Genomic DNA, 14,516 nt, shown 5'->3' with positions numbered 1-14,516 from the left:
TCTATCTATCTATCTATCTATCTATCTATCTATCTATCTATCTATCTGTCTGTCTGTCTGTCTGTCTGTCTGTCTGTCTGTCTGTCTGTCCGTCTATCTGTCTGTCTGTCTAGACTGGATGAAAACTTTTGCTGTTTTCTTCAAGCTTGACACTCTGGCTGATGTCACAGATAATAAGGTATAAATTGCTAATAACTATTTGATAAAAATCACTTTAAAAGTCTTGACTTTCTCTTTAAAACACTTGAAAAACAAGCTTGCGAGGCTCGCAGTGATTGTGTTTGTCACGCACCTCGCCCATCGAAGGGCACCGGGCAGGACTTGTCTCTTCTGTGGAAGGAGATCTTGATGTCTGCTCGTCCTTGATATAGCTCTCTGAACCTCAAAGGTGACACATCACTCCAGTACTTGAAGGCACTCTGGATGGCCAGACGAGTTTTTCCCTGACCCAGGTCAGGTGTATAGTTGTAGATGCGGTACGTCAGCATCTTCTTCCGCCAGTAGCCTGTTCAGTGACAGCCAGAGTTCTATTTACAGCGCACTGTTCAGTGATTATGGGTTGTGTAACAAAACTACCCACCCATGACTCGATATTTGAGAGGCTGGTTGTTGAAAGAATCTTCCAGACCGCAACGAGGTTTCTTCATCATCATCAGAGTCGCTGAATCCAGTTTCCCTGACATCTGGATGTTGGCTGCTCGCTGAAAAATACTGATTTACAGAAAATTAACTGTCTGTCTCGAATGAATCAGAAGAAACAAATAAATTAGTTCAAAGTGGCCACCTCAGCGCGTCTGTGAATGTCTCCAGTGGATGGTTGAGACCTTGTCCATCCAGTGAGACGTGCAGGTAGCCGTAGTTCTTTAGGTATGCCTAAAGTGAAAGCAAAGATGAGCACCAACATGTTGATGTCAATAACGTCTGAAAATGACACTTTTTCATTTATTTTTTTAGAATCTGAATCAGCCTTTATTGTCATTGCACAACAAAATTTCATTTCAGTACAGCCTGTCCAAAGAAACACAAATAACCAAACAACATCATGGGTAGACGGGTGCCTGAGGCTGCAGCCTCATGAGAAGTGCTGCCTTTTTCATTAGACAAGGACAAAGGAACACAAGGAAAGGGGAGGTAAACATCATTCATATCTCATACTGTGTCCCTAACAGGACACATTGTGAAAGTTGCATAAAAATCTCAGCACAAAAAATGCAACATACAAATGACATTAGACATATGTATGTGGAGTGGGTGAGGGTGAAGTGTGTGTGTGTGTGTGTAGGGGGGGGGGGGGGGGGCCAGCACAGGCTGCAAGAGAGCATCTCAGCCACCTGGCGCCTCGTATCCAACCTAGGTTACCGCACCAGGTGGGCAAAAGAAGGGAGGCCAGCGAAGGCGGTGAGTTGAGTGGAGTATGTTTATAGCTGTTCGAGTGAGTGTATGCAAGTGTGTGTTTGTAAGTAAGTCCGTGAACATTGTTCCAGATAGCCCCCCCACCCCCCGCAATAATCCATGAAAGTGATGGTTTAATGTTTATTAGTTTGGCCTCGGTAGAGCTCTGACACAAGTCCACAGATGTCCTTGGGGAAGGGAACGGGTAGTGGGAACAGATCATCTTGTTCACATAACATCCAGGACAAATTGAGATAGACAGCCTTCCAAGGCCGACACGGGGGAGCCAGATTCAGATAACAACAGTTGGTTTGGGTCAGGCCGATTCTGTTTAATTTCCGTCTGCCTTTACAGTCTCACTGGTACATCTCAATGGTGACTCCAAACAGCCAAATTTGTGGTCAATTCCACCAAGCTAAGTTGTAATTTCTCAAAGATCAATTCCTTCCCACCAGAGAGATTCAGGAGCCACAAGTAACCTGCGATTCACAGCAAGAATCGCGTCCAGCTTACGGATCAGCTCACACAGCATTTGAGTCTGAGTGTTCACAGCACAGCACATTCCATCACAACAGCTGCCGACGTTTTTCAAATTTGTCGATATGCCAGGTAACCACCAACTCTAAAAAGCAGAAATCCTGTTGTTATAAATCCAATTATGAACGCATTTTCAACATCCTTGACCAACAATATGGACAGACACACAATCTTCCACTGCCCACAGGAATCCATCGTGTATTTGGCTGCGAGTGTCCCGTCAGGCCAGGAGGGCTCTCCTTCACCCTGTCTTCTTGTCAAGAAAATTTGATCAATTGCATTGAGAGACCAGCTGACCAGATCCATAATTTACAATTTGGAAGATATGCGAAGAGAGACTCCAATAGGTTCACAGGATAAAGAGCAGAAACAGGGGAAGGAGCGAGAGGAAATAGCATCCTCCAACGTTAATCCTGAGTGCCTTGTGGATGTCAGGAGGTCACAGAGATCTTACTCTATTTTCTAATTAACAATCCGAGGCAAAATCTTTAATAAACAGTTCTGATCTGTTGAAGGCCTCCTCTAATGAAACAAGCAGGAACAAAATAATTTGCTTTACTTAAAAACAAATACAAACACACAACATACATACTCCGTGAGTATGGGATTGGGGGCCCATTGAAATGGGCTGTTCAGTCCTTATACAAGCGGTCCGAGAGTTTGGTTCGCATTGACGGCAGTAAATCTGACCCCTTCAGGGAGGGAGTTGGACACTGCCTGGGCTGACCATTGTCACCGATTCTGTTCATAACTTTTACAGACAGAATTTCTTGGTGCAGTCAGTGGGAGACCGGCTTGGTCCCCTCAGGATTCCTTCTCTGCTATTGACGGATGATGTGGTCCTGTTGGCGTCATTGTACCATGATCTCCAGCTCTCACTGGAGCGGTTCAAAACCAAGTGTGAAATAGCTGGGATGAGAATCAGCACCTCCAAATCTGAGGCCATGGACCTCAGTCGGAAAAGGGTGGCCTGCTCTCTTTGGATTGAGGGGGAGGTTCTGCCTCAAGTGGAGGAGTTCAAGTATCTCAGGGTTTTGTTCATGAGTGAGGGAAGAATGGAGCATGAGATTGACAGATAGATTGGTGCAGCATCTGCAGTATTGTGGACTCTGTACCGGTTCATTGTGGTGAACAGGGAGCTGAGCTGTAAGGTGAAGTTCTCTTGTTTACTGGTCGGTCTACATTCCTACACTCACTTATGGCCATGAATTTTGGGTAGTGACTGAAAGAATGATATCGCAGACACAGGCGGTTGAAATGAGTTTCCTCCACAGGGTACCTGGACTCTCCCTTAGAGATAGGATGAGAAGTTCAGTCATCTGGGAGAGACTCGGAGTAGAACCACTGCTCCTCCACATCAAGAGGAGCCAGTTGAGGTGGTTCGGGCATCTGGTAAAGATGCTCCCTGAGCGCCTTCCTAGGGAGGTGCTTCAGGCATGTATGACTGGGAGGAGACCCTGGGGAAGACCCAGGACATGCTGGAGAGACTATGTCTCTCGGTGGGCCTGGTAAAGTCAAAAGAGCTGGAAGAGGTGGCTGTGGAAAGAGATGTCTGGACCTCCCTGCTCAAGCTGCTGCCCCTGAGACCAACAAGCAGAAGATAATGGATGGATGGATGGATGGATGGATGGATGGATGGATGGAAATAAAATGAACTTGTTAAAAAAATTTATTGACAATTACAGTCTACAGTTAAAGTTAGTGTAAGTCAACCTGAAACAATAAAATCTAATAATCTTTCCATTAAAAATGATCATTATGATGAAAAATGTAGTTGTAAAACATATTATGGTGTTTTGTTTATGGCTTCAAATTTATAGACTATTCTGGGCAGCTGTGGTCACCAGAATCTGGCAGAAATAAACCAGAATGACTGTAAAACACAGTATGGTGTTTTATGCTGCTTTTGGTGACATGATAAAAACATGACAATTCAGTATATTTAATTAAATGTAACAAATATTTCCATGATACAAGAAAAATGCAACATAATAGCACATTACAGTATTTTATTTAACATCTAAACTTTGTTTTCTGTATTTTCAGTGAATAAAGCGTGATAATAGCGTGCAAAAAAAAAAAGATTTGAAGCTCTTGACCTCTCTTAGTGTCTTTAAGAATCTGTTGGACTCCTGGCAGGGACGAATGCCGACATGTTCCTGTTTTTAGTTTTCTACATTCGACTTAGAATCTAGCTGTTTTTTGTTACTTTTCTTTTCTTAGCCATCCTATTTGTTAAAAAATAAATAAATAAATAAAATTTGTAAGGGCAGCACGGTGGCGCAACTGGTAGAGCTGCTGCCTCTCAGCAAGCAGGTCCCTGGTTCAAACCCCGGTCCAGGGGCCTTTCTGGGTAGAGTTTGCATGTTCTCTCGGTGCATGCGTGGGTTTTCTCCGGGTACTCCGGTTTCCTCCCACAGACCAAAAACATGCATGTTAGGCTGCTTGGTAACTCTAAATTGTCCCTAGGTGTGAGTGAGAGAGTGAATGGTTGTTTGTCTCTATGTGTCCCTGTGATGGACTTGCGACCCGTCCAGGGTGTACTCCGCCCCTCGCACAGTGATTGCTGGACATGGGCACCAGCGACCCCCGTGACCCAAAATGGAATAAGCGGGTAAAGATAATGGATGGATGGATAAAATTTGTACGACTTTTTATAACTGTTTATTGTTGTCGCTGGTGTCCATTGATTTTTCATCATTCTTTGTTGAAATCAGGTCTCTCTTGTAAATGAGTTCTCGAGGCTCAGTGGGATTAATCTGTCTAAATAAAGGTTGAATGAATGAAAAATAACATTCTTCTCTCTGTAAACTCATCATGGTCCAGGTTGTATTGGAGCAGCTCCACTTCCTGGTTTGTTCTTACCGTGGCTTCTCTGATGTCGTCGTTGCTCTGAGCAAAAGATGAGGCCGCTGTCAGCAAAACAAAAAGCACCATCACCTCCAACCTGCTGTCCATTTTCTGCTGGGAGTCTGTTTCCATCACTGACCAAGTATCGGATTCAGATCGGAGGAACTAGGACGATGTTTTGTTTTAATGAAACTGTTCAAGTCATAGCTTCAGCCATCCTCAGCCCGACACAGAAGCTGGCGTTTTACTGCAGGGCATTCAGTTTTTATACCAACTATTTGTTTCCGGACATGCCTCAAAACCACACAATAAAACTTTGACAAGGAATGTGATTTGTGGACTGCCTTAAAAAAAACAACACATATTTCAGATGCTAGCTGCACAATCATGACTTTGTCCTCCATTCATTTGAAGCTTTTAGTCTTAGAATGTTAAAAATTACTTCCAACAAATGTGCAGAATAAAAAAAACAAATCAACTGGGATTTAAAACACACAGACAAAGAAATCTTCTGGCCACCAGTCAGAGGAAACGGTGACTAATGAACCACTTTGAATCACATTTTTGTTAATTGTTTATTCTCATGCGTGTCGCTGAAACCCTTTCTGCTGGTGCCCAGTTCTGATTTATATGTGAAAACTTAGAAGTTTATTCAGCAGAATCTTGAGCATTCTTTATTTTATAGTTACCACTCTGAAGAAAACAAGTAACCACACGTCCCCTATGGGACGACAGAGGCTAATTATAGCGTTCTTAATGTAAGAGCCCAGAGACGCCTCTGAGAATAAACGTCTCGGAGACAAAACCTCTCTGTCTGAAGATACGACACAACTTTGTCTTGTTTCAGTCTCGTCACAGGAAATCATCCATCCATCCAACCATCATCGTCTGCTTGTTCTGAAGTCGGGTCTCAGGGGCAGCTGCTTGAGCAGGGAGGTCCAGACATCTCTTTCCACAGCACCTCTTCCAGCTCTTCTGGGAGGACTCCAAGGCGTTACCAGGCCAACAGAGAGACATAGTCTCTCTAGCGTGTCCTGGGTCTTCCTCGGGGTCTCCTCCCAGTTGGACATGTCTGAAACACTTCCCTAGGGAGGTGCCCAGGAAGCATCCTTACCAGATGCCCGAACCACCTCAACGGCTCCTCTTGATGTGGAGGAGCAGCAGTTCCACTCCGGGTCTCATTCTATCTCTAAGTTAAAGTCCAGTTACCCTGCAGAGGAAACTCATTTCAACCACCTGTATCCACAATCTCATTCTTTCTGTCACTATCCAGAGTTCATGACCATAGGTGAGGGTAGGAACAACCTGTAAACAGAATTTTGCTTTACAGCTCAGCTCCCTCTTCACCACAACGGACCGGCACAGAGTCCACAATACTGCAAACGCTGCACCACTCCATCTATCAATCTCACACTCCATTCTTCCCTCATTCATGAACAAAACCCTGAGATACTTGAGAGAAGGAGATCATTTGGGATGTTCTTGAGTGAAGGCACCCTGCAGGTAAGACGCTTCTGATGTCGTCTCTGGTTCAGGAGTGGCTTCACATGAGGAATGAGACATTTGTGGCTCATCTGTGCATAGTGCGCATCTGTTTCCAATATGGAACTTTATCATAATATTCTAACTTTCTGAGACGCTGAATTTTGGTTTTGCATAATCGTCAAAATTACAATAAATAAAGGCTTTGAATATTTCACTCTTTGTGTAGTTAATCTATATAATGACAAAAACATTGAACTTTTTCATGATATTCAAAGAAGCTGAGACAAAAGGCCAAGCTTTCCATTTACTGGTCCATCTATGTCCCGTCCCTCAACTGGGGGTCATAGGTCGAGCATGCAAATGGCTAAAACGATCCTGCTCTGATGGTGGTGGTGTGAGGAGCTCCATCATCCAGGAGGAGCTCGGAGTGGAGCTGTTGATCACTTGAGGTCGATCGGGGACTTACTGGAGGGATTATAAATCCTCTCTGGCCTGGAAACGTCTCACAGCCCCCCAGGACAGAGCTGGAGTGTGTCAGTAGAGACTGGGGTGTCTGCTGGACCTGTTAGCTCGTGACCACAGATACAAGGAACAACTGGGTAAAAGCAGAGCTGGATTGAATATGGACCAGTTTATGTAAAGAAGGACTTTTTGTTTATGCATTGATTTTGTTTTGTTCGGCAGTAGTTCTGGCAGCAAAGAAAGAATTTCACTGTATTGGAAACTTTTCTTGACGTGCACATGACAATGAACGGGTTGAGTTATTTGGCACATGGCTGCTCATCCTGGTTCTTGTTCTGTTGGACCTTTCTTCCTGTTAAAATGGAGTCGTTCCACCCCACCGTCCCACTGTTACCCTGCTCAGGGTGAGAAAATGTAATGTACTTAAGTGGGTGGAGGGGTTAATTTGGACGAAACAAATAAACTACACTCAATTAAACTTGACTGATGGTGATGTTCAACTAAGTAAAAAAAAACCTGGACAATCATTTTACTTTTAGAGGTGTTTTGCAGACTAGTTTCTGCTGAACTAGTTGAGATGAATAAAAGTGTATAAAATTATCTTACGATACCACCAAGCCATGGTGGTAAATAAATGAGAGACTTCAGTGTTTTCGCCAATTTCAGTGCACTTTTTAGAAAATGGGGAATGTCTACATTTCTGCAACATTTCTATTCTTGTTGAACACACATTTTACAACATAAACCACACTAAACTGCCTGCAACTCTGTTTTTTTTATTCTTATGCACTGAGCATGCAGACCACAACTCACACATCAAGAAAACATATATTACAACCAATGCAAGGCTCAGTGTTACATTCAGAACCTCCAGGAACCAAGAATCATTTTATGAAGTGTTTGATTTTACACTTAGCTAAGATCCACCTGCGGGTTGGATCCTACTCCCACTTTATATTTTAAATTGTTTTATTATTTGAGGCACTGAAAATCATAATTTGTTCTTTTCTATCAGGGATTTCTGTGCTACACTTTAAATAGCTGTCATCAAACTGTTTTTAAAGATTCGGTTGTAATCTCTAATTATAGGCCCATTTCAAATGTACAATTTCTTAATAAATACTAGAAAAAGCCCTTTACGCTCAGAGCAACAGTTATTTTCAGTTTCAGAACATATTTAATATTTATCAGACTGGTTTTTGTTCTTATCGAAGAACAAAAGAATGGGATCACTGGGCAGTTCTGTGCTGGTTCCCCTGGAGGACCAGTTCTGGCTGCTTCTTTTTGCACCATGTCTGGATTTTTCCCACTAAGTTTGGTTCAGAGGAAACTTGGTCTTGTTGTGGAAGAATATTATCGAAGTGAGATTCATCAGCAGGAATAAAACCTGTCCTGTATGTGGCTAACGGGTCCTTAACTCCAAATCGAACCAAACCAGAACTTGCCAGTCACAAAGAGCAGATACCCTGGAAGCTTGTTTTGTTTTATGTTGTCACTGTTTGTTGCAACTATGGTGGCGTCCAGATCCTCCAGCAGTTCAGCGTTGCTGTGGATGGTGTGTCTGCTGTGCGTGCTGGTTCCATCACCAGTTTCTGATCTGCATGACAGCAGCAGGGGTGAGATGTCCGTTCTGGAGTGTGTCTCCTACCAGACCAACTCCATCTCTCTCTGCATCGATGACGCCTGCAGTCGGACCGTTGTTCCGGGTCTCCTGAGTCAAACGAGCCGGGAGGATGTCAAGCTCGAGGTAAACAGGTTCTACCCCTCTAACAGCATGCAGTACTCCAACAGACTTTAAAAACATGTCAGGATTACAAATTGTGCACACTAATGCTCGTAACCTCCTTCCTAAAATAGATATGCTGAGGACATGGGTTTGTTCAACTGGTGCTGATATTATTGTTATTTCTGAGACTTGGTTAACTAAATATATTCTGGACAATGATGTTTCAAATAAATAAATGGACATTTATTAAATAAATAAATAACAATCCTAAGAGCTTCTGGAAAACTATTAAATGTCTTGATGACTACACACTCGTCTGATCTGCCACCACAATTATTTGTCAACTGTCAGATAAGCATGAGATGCTAAATTGCTTCAACAAACATTTTGTTGCCTCCATTTCCTTGTTTGATACAGTTTCTAATGGTAAATCACCTACTCCAACTAAACTATCTCTCAGGTCGGAGGCAATGCGTTCAACATAATACTTTATCTAGCTACCTAACAGTCACTAACGGTGTGCCACAAGGCTCACTTTTAGTTCCCACTCTTTTTACAATTTAATGTATATAAATAATGTAGGTCAAAAGATTCCTGACGCAAACTTGCATCTCTATGCTGACGACACTGTTGTTTATTGCCGAGCTAACACTGTGGCCAAGGTTTTCCAGCTTCTACAATCTGCATTTGACATCATTCAGTCAGACTTTTTCCATCTCAAGCTGGTGCTAAATTTTGTCAAAACCAAATGGATGTTGCTTTTAAATAGAATGTTGATGCCAGCAACTCTTCCTCCTATCACATCCATGCATGGTGTTCCTATTGACTTTGTAGATTCTTACAAATACTTGAGAATTTTGGTCGATGCACATCTCTCTTTTAAACCACATATGTAAAACTTGATAAAGAAACTGAAATTAAAACTGGGTTTATTTTTCAGAAATAGATCTTGCTTAATTCTGAATGCCAGAAAACACCTTGTAGCTGCCACTTTCCTACCGGCCATTGACTATGGTGACATTATTTACATGAATGCCCCTGCCAGCTGCTTGCAGATGTTGGATGCTGTCTACCATGGCACACTAAGATTCATAACTGATTGTAACTGCGTATCCATCACTGCACTGTATTCATTGGTCAGTTGGTCATCATTATCTACATGTAGACCCTCACACTGGTTTATTTTCATCTAAAAATCACTCCTTGGTCTGCTACCTTCTTATATCTCCTCCCACTTGTCACGTCGTTGGTGCAGTTACAACATGCGCTCTCAGGCCATCATTACCTGCAGTGTTCCTTCAATGTGGACTGAACTTGGCAAAAGGCCTTTTCCTACTCTGTTCCTGTAACCTGGAACACAACAAGATCTGAAGCTGTCCACTTTAATTTCTTTAGGGGATTTTAAACATTTGATGTCAGTAGAAACATCAAAGCAAATATGTTCGTTTTTAGTAATTTACCTTTTTTACAGCACCCTATTTATTGTTTTATAACGCTTTTATTTTAACTGCATTTTTACTGTAGTTTATTGTTATTGTTGTCTGTACTTTATATGTTCTGTCTGGAACAGGTTCCTCTTATAAATGAGTCCTTGTGGCTCAATGAGACTAGCCTGTATAAATAAAGATTGAATGAATTAATGAAAAAATCCTTTCCAAAATGCTGGCCTGCCACTTAAGAGGTGGTTCTGGCCTCAGTCATAGCTGGTGACCAGACAGACTTTATTAAAGATCATTCCTTTTTTTAAATTAGACACCTATTAACCATTCTTTATGGGCCCACTCCACTAGATATTCTGATTATTTGCTGTTGTGATTGAGCCACTGGCTTTAGTGCTATGTGGTGAAATTAATGTAAGGTGAATACGGAGGTATGGCTCAGATAATAAGGTGCCTTTAGACAATATGCTTATCTGTCCCATCCTATACACAGTCTACCAAACACCCTGAACCAGCTTGAGTAGTTTGGCAAAATATCGGGATACAAACTGAACCTACAAATGTGCAAAATTATGCCAGTGAATGCAGCAACTAAGCAAATTCATTTTGGTTTATTTCCCTTTAAAGTCAATCCACTGTAAGAACATGGACCATGTGGATCTACGTTTTTGACATCATCAAACATGAATTAATTTTCCAACTATCTCAGGATGAGAACTCTTCTTTCTCCTCAGACTACAGACACCTTCATGAACTCCAGCCGGTCACACACCCCTGAGCTCTTCTCCACCTGGACCCTAAAACAATCTCTATTATCTGACGAGTGGTCCTGAATGCATGACGTTTCTCAGTTTACCTAACTTTCTGTGAAACTCTGAAAAAAACTCATGAAAAATACATAATTATTCTTGCTTGGTTCTTTGAGGGCCACCTGCATCATGAAGGACCACACTCACCCAGCACACTCAATTTTTGTCCCGCTCCCCTCAGGAAGGAGGTTAAGTGTAGAACCACTAGACTGAGGAACAGCTTCTACCCTGAAGTTGTTACTCATGAATCTCTAATCAGGATCATCACTGTGAGAAAAAAAATCACTGTAATGCCACTTGATGTTGATATGTGCTGCTGATCTCATGCTGCTGATTTAGAGTCAGAATTTCTTTATTTGTCGTTCGCACCAAATGTAGTACATGTGGTGGAACGAAATTATGTTCACAGGGTCACAGTTACATCCAACAATAAAATGTAAAATAAAAACAGTAATAAGGTCTAAGATATGAACTAAGAAAAACATCAACTAAATATACTCTAAACACTAATAGCATAAAAACAATACATCGAACAGCAGCACGAACATGAGTCTGTGTGAACAGATGAGTACGAATGAACACATCAACATGAAACAGATCAGCAGCAACATGAAACAGATCAGCAGCAACATGAAACAGATCAGCAGCAACATGATGTGATTTTTCACAGTGATTATTCTGGTTAAAGATTCATGAGTCCAACAGCTTCAGGGTAGAAGCTGTTCCTCAGTCTAGTGGTTCTACACTTAATGCTCCTCAACCTCCTTCCTGAGAGGAGCGGGGTAAAAAGTGTGTGTGCTGGGTGAGTGGGGTCCTTCATGATGCAGGTGGCCCTCTTCCTGCATCTGGAGGTGTAGATGTCTGTGATGGTGGGGAGGCTGATTCCGACAGATTTCTGTGCAGCCTTCACCACTCTCTGCAAAGCTTTTCTTTCTGCAGCTGTGCAGCCTCCATGCCACACGTTGATGCTGGAGCACAGGATGCTCTCCACTGCACACCTGTAGAAGGAGGTGAGGACTGAGCTTCACAGACCAGCTCGTCTCAGCCGTCTGAGGAAGTAGAGTCTCTGATGAGCTTCCTTGATCAGGCTGGTGGTGTTGTTGCTCCAGCTGAGGTTGTCATTCAGGTGCACATTCAAGTCCTTGTAGCTGGAGACCACTTTCACTTCCACCGCATATCCTATGTTCGGGCGGGGGGTGTTTGTTCATTCTGAAGTCCACAACCATCTCTTTCGTCACATTGATGTGAAGGTTATTCTCCTTGCACCAGATCTTCAGGTGTTCCACCTCCTGCCTGTAGCTGGACTCATTGTTTGTGATGCATCCACCCACCGCTGTATCATCTGCAAACTTTACAATTTGCCAGCCTGGATGGGTAGGTGCGCAGTCATATGTGAGCAGAGTGAACAGGAGAGGTCTTGGTTTGAGCCCTCGGTTTTTATTTATTTCATACAGCTGTGTTCATTCGTACTCATCTGCTCACACACTCGTGTTCGTGCTGCTGTTGTTCGGCGTATTGTTTTTGCAATATTAAGTGTTTAGCATATTCTTAGTTTAGCGTATTTCTTAGTTCATTTCTTAGTTCAACTCCCCACACTGTCATCTGCAAAAGTTCTCTGATGACTCTGCCATAGTCGGCCTCATCACAGGCGAGGACGACTCAGAGTACAGACAGCGGACTCAAGACTTTGTGGACTGGTGCCAGCAGACTGTGGACTGGTGCCAGCAGAACCACCTCCTGATCAACGCTGCTAAAACTAAGGAGCTGGTGGTGGATTTCCAGTTACAGACCCACCTCACTGATCCCGGTGAACATCCAGGGAGTGGACATCAAGATCGTGGACTCTTATAAGTACCTGGGTGTTCACCTGAACAATAAACTGGACTGGTCTCACAACACTGATGCACTTTACAGGAAGGGTCAGAGCAGACTCTACCTGCTGAGGAGACTGAGGTCTTTTGGAGTGCGGGGGGTGCTCCTGAAGACCTTCTTTGACTCGGTAGTGGCATCAGCCATCTTCTATGGTGTTGTGTGTTGGAGCAGCAGCTCATCGTCAGCTGAGAAGAAGCAGCTAGATAAGCTCATCAAGAAGGCCAGCTCGGTGCTTGGACGCCCCCTCGACCCAGTGCAGGTGGTGGGAGACAGAAGGACTCCAGCTAAAATAACATCATTGCTGGACAACGTCTCCCACCCCATGCATGAAGCTGTTGCTGAACTGGAGAGCTCGTTCAGTGACACATTACTGCTCCTAAATGCACAAAGGAGCGTTACCGCAGGTCCTTCCTCCCAGCAGCTGTTAGACTCTACAACCATCACTGCTCCCAACAAACTCAATAAGGATTAAAGACATGCTGACCTCTGCTAAAACACTCTCTGCCTGTAAATAGTCTGTCCTTATCAATGTTCCAATACATATTGAACATTATTATTGATATTGTTTATTTATATATTGTATTGTTTATTAACATTTAGGAACTTTTTGTGAAATCTTTTTATCTGTTGCTGCTGTTACACTTGAATTTCCCATCCGTGAGACAATAAAGGCTGTTTCTATTCTATTTTATTCTATATCTTAGATCTTATTGTTTTTCCCTTTACAATTTACACTTTTGTTGGATGTAACTGGGACCCTGCGTACACAATTTCGTTCCACCACATGTACCACATGCGATGTGAATGACAAAGAAACCTTGGCTTTATGTAGTGCTAAGCTAGCACTACTACACAAGTGTGCTAGCTTAGCACTTACAAGCGTGAGCTTTGTTGTGAGCGAACTAGGACTCAAGTGGCACTAGCTTAGCACTGTGTAAGTCCATTCAATAGGAAATTCAGCCATCTACCATGCCTCTGACCACCCCCCAAACCCCCCACCCCCGGAAAAAACTATTCGGATCTAGATTCACGTAAATGGCATATTTTTGATTGAAATTGGTGAATTTCGCCGAAAAGCGACAAGTTTGCACAAATCTCTGTTTGTCTAATCTCTTTGATCTAATGTTCATTTTCTAACGCTTAACTGTAACTAGTTATTTCATGTTTAAGTCAAGTCAAATTTATTTATAGAGCACACTTAAAACAGTAACTGTTACCAAAGTGCTTAACAATAAAATCACAGCCTCAAGTAAAAATTAACATGATATAATTAAAAGCATCAAAAAATAAAAACATAAAAAACACAAACACAATGAGAAACAATGGGATAACAAATCAGATCGTATTGTGTTAAATGTCAGTGAATGCAGGTGCGAGGTACCTGGGCTACATAACCCTTAAAGGAAGGGTTATGTAGCCCAATGACTGTGTGGCGGGGAGAAGGCGGGGCTTAAAGCCTCACAACGCAGTGCTCAGACTCTGGTTCCAAAAGTACAGCATGGCAGCTCCAGGATTCTCTAAATTTATTTACAGAGATGTTCAAAATAAAACTTTACAAATTTCAGAATCACAGGTTTGTTTTATGTTAGCCCATTTTAACTGAACTGTGTTGTTACTTTTGTTGCACTTTCCAAAGTTTTTCCTAATTCTCAAATCAACTTTCAAAAATAAATCATTACATAACCACAGAGGAGTCATATGACAATTTGCACATGCAGCCAGTGGATTTAAAACACTCCTAATGCAAAGGTTTTGTAAAGTACCAAGGAAATGAGGCCCGCTGTAGCAGAATTAACCCTAGATTAACCTGAAGAAGGAAGGAACAAACCTCTTAAATGCTTAGACAGAGCTGGGATATGAAGGGAGGTCTAACAAAATCAACTCAAACTGAAAACTACTCCAGAAACCAAAGCTGCTGTTACACTCAGGAAAAGTCATCTTCAC

General features: G+C 42.5%; 1 protein-coding gene across 1 annotated transcript in view; it reads right to left on the bottom strand.

Moving 5' to 3' along the window:
* The window catches only part of LOC119416725 (matrix metalloproteinase-19-like), a 7,152-nt gene extending 2,241 nt beyond the window's left edge, over positions 1-4,911 (bottom strand). The window contains exons 1-4 of the mRNA XM_037683910.1: positions 4,795-4,911; positions 785-873; positions 581-711; positions 293-505 (exon numbers count right to left, since the gene is read on the bottom strand). Of these exons, the coding sequence (XP_037539838.1) occupies positions 293-505; positions 581-711; positions 785-873; positions 4,795-4,911 (550 nt within the window). The remainder of the gene's footprint in view (positions 1-292; positions 506-580; positions 712-784; positions 874-4,794) is intronic.
* Positions 4,912-14,516: the final 9,605 nt, after the last annotated feature.

This window comes from Nematolebias whitei, chromosome 11 (genome assembly GCF_014905685.2).
Source record: "Nematolebias whitei isolate Nwh7 chromosome 11, NemWhi1, whole genome shotgun sequence".
Classification (NCBI taxonomy): Eukaryota; Metazoa; Chordata; class Actinopteri; order Cyprinodontiformes; family Rivulidae; genus Nematolebias; species Nematolebias whitei.
This window is presented reverse-complemented; position numbering and strand designations above follow the sequence as displayed.